The sequence below is a fragment of the Hyperoodon ampullatus genome, assembly GCF_949752795.1.
Source record: "Hyperoodon ampullatus genome assembly, chromosome: 15".
Lineage (NCBI taxonomy): Eukaryota > Metazoa > Chordata > Mammalia > Artiodactyla > Ziphiidae > Hyperoodon > Hyperoodon ampullatus.
Genome location: NC_136928.1, coordinates 28,344,941 through 28,355,396, shown reverse-complemented (window position 1 = coordinate 28,355,396; position 10,456 = coordinate 28,344,941). Strand labels below are relative to the sequence as shown.

The 10,456-nt window shown below is 43.6% G+C and overlaps 1 protein-coding gene across 1 annotated transcript; it reads right to left on the bottom strand.

Annotated features, from left to right (window-relative positions):
* Window positions 1–5,006: 5,006 nt before the first annotated feature.
* On the bottom strand, window positions 5,007–9,550 carry PAIP2B (poly(A) binding protein interacting protein 2B; the record flags this gene model as incomplete). Its single annotated transcript, XM_079721050.1, has 3 exons — window positions 5,007–5,131; window positions 6,108–6,284; window positions 9,413–9,550. 3 exons carry the CDS (start codon window positions 9,548–9,550, stop codon window positions 5,075–5,077), a joined length of 372 nt encoding a protein of 123 aa, XP_079577176.1. The 3' UTR covers window positions 5,007–5,074.
* Between the last annotated feature and the right edge of the window lie 906 nt (window positions 9,551–10,456).

Below are 10,456 nucleotides of genomic sequence, written 5' to 3'. Positions count from 1 at the left end.
AAATATTCAACACAGTATTGATGGTTTCACTTTCTTGTCCACTCAAACACATGCTCATGAACTTATTAAGCTAATTATCAGATGCTTCAGAATCCCGATATGTAGACAGCACAGAAGTTTCATGTAAAAAGGAAGTTGCAAAATTATAAAAGTTTCTGCAGCAGGTCAGGCTCCTCGTGGAGCTTCTGATGACGAAGCTGGTACTGATAGGCAGTCCCTTTGACATGCGCAGCAGCCCCGCCAGGAGCCCTATGTTCTCAGGGTTCCATTTAGACCACAGGAGGTTGAAATCCAAGTTTAAACGACCCCCTGCTGATGAACCCTATATCCATCGATGGAATATTATTTAGCAATAAAAAAGGAACAAACTACTAACACAAGTTGTCATGGGTGAACCTCGAAAATATATGTAAATGAAAAAAGCCAGATACAAGAGACCACATTTTGTGTGATTTCATTGAGGTGATGTCCAGAAAAGGCAAATTTATAGCGACAGAAAGATTAGTGATTCCCTAGAGCTACGAACAGGTATTATCATGTAAATAGGCATGAAGGATCTTATTGAGGGGGATGGAAATGTTCTAAAACTGAGAACTGTATGGCTGTGCCACTCAGAAAAGTTACTAAAATCACTGAATTGTACACTTGAAATGGGTGAATTTTATGTTATGTAAAATATGCCTCAATAAAGTTGTTTTAAAAAAAAGTCCCTGTCTCGCAAACCACCCGTCAAGCATTAAACATTTCTGAAGGCTCACAATCAACAGGACAGGATTATCAATTAGTGTTGAGTTACAGAGTGAAAACATTGTACTCTTTTATAGTACATAGCCTAGAATGTTTCCTCACTATTTATAATATTAAAACGTAGCCAGTAAGAAGGTAGGATTGGGGAAGAAAACTCAGCAGACCTCACAAATGAGACTCCTAGTAACAAAATCTAAAGGGGCCTTTTCTTTTAAAATAAAGATGGTACATCTGTCCCTTTGTAGATTTCTCTTCTGTCCCCTGGGGGTAGGGTGGTGAATCACTTGGCTAACGCCCCATAGAGATCAGTGTACTCAGCTGTCCTATCTGTATGACCCCCCCTAAAATCTCGACTGGAGACAGCAGTGGGGGGCTGGGCAGGGAGGGCAGAGGCCAAGTAACAAGCAGGAAACTTGAGTGTTTCCTTGGGTCAGCCTCCTATTCCCCTGTCCTTTGGCACTAATTGCAGATTCAAGATGGGAGAAATAAAGGCAGAAGATTAAAAACAAAGGGGAAAAAAAAACCTTGCAAAATTGCGATGAAATTCACAAGGCAGCGGAGCACTGGCTGCAGAAAAGTACTCTGCGTACTACACAGGGGCCAGGAGAGCTAATGATCCGAGAGGGGAAACGATTCTCATGGGTAACCGCGGGCAGAGGTGGGAGGAGACCACGGTTCCTGATGCTCACCAGATCCCAGTCAACCCTCCTGTTCTCTCCATCAACTTCCCAAACTAATGAGGTCTACATTCATCCCGGAGGAGAGTGACTAGGAATACACAGTCTTTCCCAAAAGGTGCACGTCTCCAAATCTTGGTCAAATTTGTCAGGTCTCTGCCTGAACCTATACATCAACATAACCTAACCAAGCAACATTACTAACCCGTGATGCCAGGACCCTTACTGAAGAACACGTGCCCCTCCCATCTCAGGAGTGTAGATTCCTGGGCTCCTGATGTTTATACGTGGGCTTTGCAGCAGCACCAATGCAGGAAGATTCAGTCAAGCTGTTTCCTTTGGCTACCTCTTCACACAACTTTCCCGACGTATATTAATTTCTACTCTGAAGTCAGAGTGTTTGACTCACCTCCTTACTCCCCAGCATCTTCAAAATCAAGACAGAACTTTGACATTATAGCAATGCACAAGTTGAAAAATGCTGATTACCTCTAAAAACATTTTAAAGTTATAATTAGCGTTGTAACCTTAATTAAAGGGACCCCAGCTGTTTTGACTTTGGAAACTAAAGGTGCTGCAAAGGTCCAGCCTTTTCCTTGCAATCTTTTTGGGTCTGACCTTATGTAATCCCCAAAAGTCAACTGCTGCAGCCAGAAACTGCTCCAAAGACCCAAAGGTGCAGGTGCTCAGGCCTAGGCTGTATCTATCAAGTTTTCTGCTGCAGTTCAAAGGGCAGGAGAAAATAAAAGGCATTTCTTGTGTTTTTTACCCCTTGAAGAGCAAGAGATAAAATCATTTTCATTTTGGAGTTTTGGAGTCCAATAATCACAAAATCAGTCACTAATAAACTAACACTGGGACCAGCCAGAATTGGCGATTGTTGAAAATACATATTCTGTTCCTATACTTAAACTTCTAGCTGCCAATTAAAAAAACTTAGAGTAGTGGCTTAAATTCAATATCAAAATCATCACTTATAATACCAGCCTCATCCTTAAAAGGCAAAGGTGTCTAGTTTGGCTTGCACCCAGAACCTCTCCTATGAGGAAAAGTCTGAGATAGAGGTTCCCAGCCTTTCCCCAGTGAAGATCCAATAAGACCCACACGCATTTCCTGTTAAGGAGTTGGCAAACTCTGACTATAGCTGGGCCTGTGGTCTGGGTGACAATTGTGCTACCACCTCACCACATAAAACAGATGGAGAAAAAGGTCACGCTGCAAGAGGAACCGCTGGAAGCACAAACCTACACATTAAGAAGGGGGTCACACTGCTAGCTGCTTCCTGATCTTGAGTCAGCGCACTGTGTCTGAGTGGGACTGGAATAGCCAGCCCTCAGGTTCCACTGCTTGGCTGGAAGGAAGCTTTCTTAGTCCTGACCAAATATGCCTTGTGCAACCACGCTGACATCCTAGATGAAACCCCACAGCAGATGGGAAAACAGGCCCTTTGAACTACACCTAATACCTTAGCCTATCCTGGTGTCAGAAGGGCAAGCCTGCTTCAGGATGAAGAAACGGCTCGATCTGGATCCCTGTAGGACTTCCCAGACCAGGAGCCACACAAGAATCCATGGTGCTCTTTGTGATGGAGACACCACGGTCTAGACAATGGCTCTTTCTGCAATCCCAACACATTTCCAGCAGCCTTCAGGATTCTGAGCTTGGACAAGTTAATGCAGATTGAAGGAGGAAAAGCGGCCCTGGAAGAAAGAGACCTCTGTTTCCGCTCTTCCTAGGTCCTCTCCTTATTAGAGGCAACAATTCCAGCTGAAAGCTGAAGCTGGAATCGAGACATTTCTTTATTCGTAGCCCTCCCTGAAAACGAGTTAAGAGTTCCATTCTCTCGAGGTAGAGACTTTGGGAATTCATGAGTACATCTGACAATACGAGCTCCCTAAACTACTCTCCTCTGACATGTGACCTAACAAGGAAGGGCATTTTTCAAATGATGCCATCCTAGAAACTCAAACAAGGAAAAGATGTGGGTCCATATTTTCAACCTGACATAAATCTGTGGCTGTTCAAAAAGTCAACAAGGGACCTCATAAGAAAAAGGAGAAATTCTTAAATTTTCCAAACCCTAGTCCGTTCCTTCCAACCTCTGTCCCACATCCACATACTGAATTTACACAGACTTTATTTCAAGTTACATGATCTTTTCCTGACAGGCCTATCACACAAGACAGTGGCAGTCATACAGAAGCCACTGTCCTCCTCAGGCCCCTGCAAGTCCTTGCCTGTCCTGGGAGAACGGCCAGGACTGGACATGCTCTCTTTTAGACCTGACTCTCCCACCGACTTCTCTAGCACACAAAGGCAGCTCCTGGGCCAAGTTTAGTTCCTTATGAGTATCAACAACAACAGCAAAACCCCCTGTGACTTGTGGGCAGGAAAGGAACATACCCAGAAAGTCCAACCTAGAAAACTCAAAAACCTGGGTATGTGGGAACAGCAAATTTTATAACTGCCACACCTGTCCTGGTGGGTCACACAGTCACAGGGTCAAACGGGACTCGCTCTCCTAGGCTTTCTTGGAGTTCTGCATAATTCTGTAAGGTGGGAAGAAGCATCCAAATTGTGAACTGAGCTTCTTGCTAGTGTCCTGAAAAATACATTGACTTGTGAAAGTGCGCAAACCTTTCTAAGGAAAGTAAGGTACCAGGTGGACCAAGTCCTCATGGGGCTGGAAAAAAACTGTCAAAATAAATTTAAGACATAACTAGGAGGATTCAAGGATGACTTCTCCAGGCTGACGCTGATGGCCAGCACCGCATGCCTCTCATACACCTTTGGTAACAATGTCTTTTCTCAAAAACAGAGTAGGTTTGGGGTGGAGGGGAGACAGGGGACCAGACACCATGAGACGAAATGGCAAATCCACTCTAGTGCTCTTTTACCTTGTAAATTTTGAGTCTGATGGTAGCTGTAAACAGAGGCTTAAGAGTAGGCCAACAGTAACTGAACGACTCAGGTGACAATCACCATCCCAGTCCTCTCCTTCTGCTTTACAACTTTCATCAACCAGATGGTTGATGAAAGTTGCTTCTATTGGTTTCCAGTACTTTAAGCCTGTGTTTTCTTGAATGGGGTTCAGGCAGGGAGACATGGGCTCAGCAGGCCACTGGTAATCCCAGCTCATCACAGGAAACTCCCAGGGATCACGGAGCTGTGCATCCTGGTTTACAACACCTGCTTCTTCCACTCGTCCCTCTTCCCATCCAGCTTAACAGACTGAGTAAGTAGTGCTCCAGGTGTTCATTGCCCTTGGTAAGTATACAGCAGAGCGGGAAGGGCATTCTTAAACACCCAGATTTTCTTGGTCAGCTTATTTTGTTTAAACACATACAGCAGAACATTCCTGACAAAGGGGGGGGGGGCGGGAATTGCAATTTCCCTAAATCAAAAAGCTAATAATAATAAGAAATTGCTCCAAATGGAAGTCAGTAGAACAAAAGAGAAATGCTCAGAGGCTTGTAGAGAAAGACTGAGCACAACAGTTACTCCAATCACAGTGTCGAGTTGAACCACTGTCCCCTTTCCCCGCTGTGCACCCCTTGCCCGTCCCGCCCCCCTCTTCAGCTCCGCCTTTTTGTGCAGCGCTGTCCCCAGATGTGGGGACGCACAAGTTCTCCTCAAAGCTTTCTGTCAGCTCAGTACTTCACTCCTGGAATAAATTCCTTGGCATCCGGGTTCAGGTTACTTTTGCTCTGAAATAAGAACCAAGAGATAATAAATCCCAAGGCGAGCCGCACTTTAAAACGTATTTTCTCCTTGCTTCCGTTATTACCAGTACCTTCCTCTCAGCCTCAAGGAGAGAAAAAATAGAATTCCTTGCAACTCAAGCTGTTGTTGGGTTGTTCCTTGCTGGGCTGTTCTCAATGTTCTGATGTACTAAGCCCTGCTAACCTCATTTTCTCCTTCCTGCTTTAGACTCCTGTTCCCCTCATGATGCTTTCATTTAAATTTCATTTAAATGTGACTCCAAAAATAATTTTTCAATTTATTAGTACCTTAACTTGATGAAAATCAGAGTACTCCATCAAACTAGTTTGGTTTCCACAATCCCTATTTTTTTTTTTTTTCGTCTTTCTGTACTCCCTGGTTATGTACTCTCTTGTGAATATCTAAAACCTCATCAAACTGCAGGGCACAATCATTCAGAAAGGGAGTTGTGTGAGAACAATATCACTTACAGAATTCTGACATTAGGTCAACATGAAATGCAAGGAATTAATGTATCTGGGCTTCTAATTATAAGTGGAAGAGGGTCCCTTAAGAGTATATTCCTTCCAAAGTGAACAGGCAATTTTTATAACAGCATCATTCAAAATTATAAATACAGATTTGAGGGATAGCAAAAGAAAAGGACAGCAGCAAATGATAATTTGAAGCCAAACCTCTTCCATGTTCAAATTTTAATCCTTAATCCCAGTTCTGCTTTGAAAAGCCCATGGGAGAAAATGAAAGTTGGTGATGCTGCAACCATCACGTTTGCACAGTGCTTTAAGAGGTACAGTGCATCTTCAATGCACCCCCTTATTAATGCCCAGGTGATGAGTGAAGAATCAGCGGTTCAGAGGGCTCCAGAGCTTGCCCAAGGTTGTAGGGCCAAAAAGAGAGTCTGTGACTCTAAATCCTACATTCTTTTCACTATGTCACATGTGGAACTACATATGCTCTTACCAAAATATCTTCAGAATCATGACCATCACTGACTGACAGTCCATTTAACTGTTGTTGCAACTGTCCCATGGCCTGAGGCAGGTCTCGCGATGGAATAAACCAGTCCTGGTCTTCCTCGTCCAGCATCTCCTGGAAGCAGCGGTCCAAGAATTCTTGCTCCTGTAGCTCCTCTTCCACCTAGCAAGCAAAGGGGAAGAGCTCAGACGTACTGTCCCAGTGGGACTCACACCTTCCAGGTTTTTCTCTACCTCTTTCTTTCAGAGGTTGTTACTCTGCAGTTAAGAATGATCTTGTGGTGGGGGGGCTTCCCTGGTGGCGCAGTGGTTGAGAGTCCGCCTGCCGATGCAGGGGACACAGGTTCGTGCCCCGGTCCAGGAGGATCCCACATGCCGCGGAGCTGCTGGGCCCGTGAGCCATGGCCGCTGAGCCTGCGCATCCGGAGCCTGTGGTCCGCAACGGGAGAGGCCACAGCAGTGAGAGGCCCGCGTACAGCACACACACAAAAAAAATGATCTTGTGGACTTCCCTGGTGGCACAGTGGTTAAGAATCCACCTGCCAAAAAAAAAAAAAAAAAAGAATCCACCTGCCAATTCAGGGGTCACGGGTTCGAGCCCTGGTCCGGGAAGATCCCACATGCCACGGAGCAACTAAGCCCGTGCGCCACAACTACTAAGCCTGTGGGCCGCCATTACTGAAGCCCGCGGGCCTAGAGCCCGTGCTCTGCAACAAGGGAAGCCACCATAGTGGGAAGCCCACACAGCGCAACGAAGAGTAGCCCCCGCTCGCCACAACTAGAGAAAGCCTGCGCACAGCAACGAAGACCCAACGCAGCCAAAAATAAATATTAATTAATTAATTAATTTTTAAAAAAAAGAATGATCTTGTATGAGATCTACTAAGAATTATGATGCTTCTAATGACAGGCTAGAGAAAATATAATTTTTAATTTTTCAACCAACTTCCATCAAAAATAAGGCTGAGGAAATAGTCAAAATAGCAGAAATTCCAGGTATTCACAGATCTTCTAATATGTGATACAGATATTTTCCACTCATATGGAACTTACAGAAAATCATTTTAAAGCTTGAAATTCTTTGCTCAATCTTGTTGAGAAGCGATTCTTCTTAAATTTCCCATCTTTCAGATATGAAAAGGGTACAGGAACTATGTAACTAGAACACTACCTGGATAGTGTAGATTAAATGAAAACTAACTCCCAGTTTCTGGCCCACTTTTCTGGTATTGAGGCCCCTACATGAGAAAAAATACTTTCATAACCTTAGAAAGATATAAAGAACACTTTTTTGCATACCAATAGAAAATGATGTCATCAATGTAGTATACTTTCAAAACAAGAAATAATATGCGTATTTACACAACTGCATATTTCTTTTTTAAAATTAATTAATTAATTTATATATTTTTTATTTTTGGCTGAGTTGGGTCTTCGTTGCTGCACGCGGGCTTTCTCTAGTTGAGGTGAGTGGGGCTACTCTTCATTGTGAAGTGCGGGCTTCTCATTGCGGTAGCTCTTGTTGTGGAGCATGGACTCTAGGTACGCGGGCTTCAGAAGTTGTGGCATGGGGGCTCAGTAGTTGTGGCTCACGGGCTCTAGAGCGCAGGTTCAGTAGTTGTGGCACACGGGCTTAGCTGCTCTGTAGCATGAGGGATCTTCCCAGACCGGGGCTCAAACCTGTGTCCCCTGCACTGGCAGGTGGATTAGTAACCACTGTGCCACCAGGGAAGTCCCCAACTGCATGTTTCTTAAAGACTGTCTTAATCTAAAGTAATATATAGCTAGGATATTTTACACTTTTTTGCAGACACTGTTAACTCTTAATAAAGAGTATGCTTCACTCTGGAGATTAAGTGTGATTTTAACAGGCTTCCCCCTTCTTGTTTGGCCATCATTTTCCTGCAGGAAGCCTGGTGACAGATTCACAGTTCACTTGAGCCACCACCAGAGGGCTGGTCAAGCAAAAATAATCACCCAAGCCAGCCAATATAGTTAACCTCATGAATTCAAAGGAAAAGTCACTGGTAGCAAGACTTAAACATACTATTTCAACATTACAATTAGCCACACTTTTTTTTTTTTTTTTTGCGGTACGCGCGCCTCTCACTGTTGTGGCCTCTCTCATTGCGGAGCACAGGCTCCAGACGCGCAGGCTCAGCGGCCATGGCTCACGGGCCCAGCAGCTCCACGGCATGTGGGATCCTCCTGGACCGGGGCACGAACCCATGTCCCCTGCATCGGCAGGCGGACTCTCAACCACTGCGCCACCAGGGAAGCCCCTAGCCACACTTTTCTTTTTTTAATATCAAGTACTTAAAATAACAACTAGAAAATATTTCCAAGCTACAAGATTTAACATGACTGCTCAAGATGTGCCCTTCCTCTTCCCAAGAGCATAACAACATGCTCCCTGGTATTAAATCTACCCTTATTCACAGGCATAACCCACGAAAATTGTTACCTGGGCCCAGGGGTGTGACAGGAAGCATGGTCTATGTACTATTCACACAGATCATGCCACAATGGGCCACATGGGGTGGTAACTCCTGGCTGCCCCCCTAAACTTGTTTCCTTCTCCCCAAAGCACCAGGCTGTTCAGTTAAAATCACATTTCCTGTCTCTCATGCTGGATATGGCCATGTAACTATTAATCATGTAATGTCCCCAGAAGGGATGTGAGCATTTTGGGATCACTTGGTTAAAAAGAGATCTTTGCCTTGACATTTGGCTCTCTGCCTTTCCTTGTGGCTTGACTTCCAGTTATCCTGCATCTGATAAAATGCCCTGGGCGTGGCAGAGCAACATCATGGAGGGCACCGTGTAGTTGCAGAGTCACCTGTCTACCTGGAATGCTTACCTTGGGCTGTTAACGCCACAGAGATATAAGACAATGAATTATTGCTGGATCTTTGTGGAAGCAGTCTAGCCTTCCCCCACCTAATACACTCTCTATCTCAGACTTGCATTCTGCCAGTCTCTGAGTTCCTATGTGGGGCATGCCAAGCTGGCCTGTCTGCACACAGCTGCTGTTTCCCAGAAGTCTACACCAGAACACCATGGTATTCGATCCTCTTTTAATTAGCATTGTAGAAAAATTTCAGTATCATCCTCCAAGGTATCTTCAATCTGGTCTCAGCAGCTGAGGTTGCTTCTTGGTCAGCCCAGACCAGGCTTTTACATATTTTCAAGTTGTTCTAAAGCCAGTGAACCCATTTCTCTTGTAACAGACTGACGGTAAAATACTATAGCTGTTGAATTACACATCTCATTAGCCTTTTACTTCTTTACCTGTCTGTTGAAATCCTCTTCATTCTCCATCCACATGTACTCTGCAAATGGGTTTTCCTTCTCATCATGCCCATTTAACCCCTGATCCTCTTTGGATTTTATATTGGGTGAAGTATTTGCCACACTGGATCCATTCATTATGATAGAACCTAAACAGGAGCAAAAGAAAGGATAAAATGATACAAGGATCAAGGAAATGAAAAGATTCTTCCAGATGCTTTTGAAGTTCTAGATCAAAGTTATTAACTATAGATGAACAGAAACTGCTAGTCTATAACTGTTACAAAACTAGCCATATCCTCTTACCAACTATACAGATGTATGATGCTTTAAGAGTTAAAAGAAAAAAAAACATCTAGGCTCAGTTAGCCTTTCTAGGCAAGTGGGTTGGGGGCTAGGGGTGGGGAGTATTTTTTCAAGCCAAATTTCTGTAGGTTCTAGAATGTAACCAAGATCACACAGCTTCCTTATTAACATTTAACTAGGTAGAGAAAATGCATTCTTAATAAACACTGTAAACCATTGCCCCTTATTCTGACTCTTAAGATGTGTTTTTCTTTAAAACATTATTTCAAAAATAATACATGTTAATTGTATTGAAAAGCAAAAAGGAGAAAAGTTAAGGTCACCAGTCGTCTAACCATCCAGAGTTAAAAATGATTAACAATGTGGTGGATATAAGCTTCTTGACTTCCCCTACATGTGTACATATACACACAACCATTCTCCAAGGATCCATTCGTACAGTAACAACATGATGCACCATCATTTGCTCTTTCTCATTTCTATGTTAATACAGCCACACTGTCATTTGGTGTATATCCTGCATTTCTGTATTATAAAGGTTGGATGAACTTCTTGTGTTCATTTTTTCTAATGATTTCCTTAGGATAACTCCTAGAAATAGAACTGCTGTATAGGAAAGAAGGTTTGTTTTTTTTAAGGCTCTTGATCTATTGTCATGCTGCCATAAGAATTTAAATTCCCGCTGGTATTATGTAAATGCCTGTTTCTCTGCACTCATGAGTATTATTATTTTTTAAA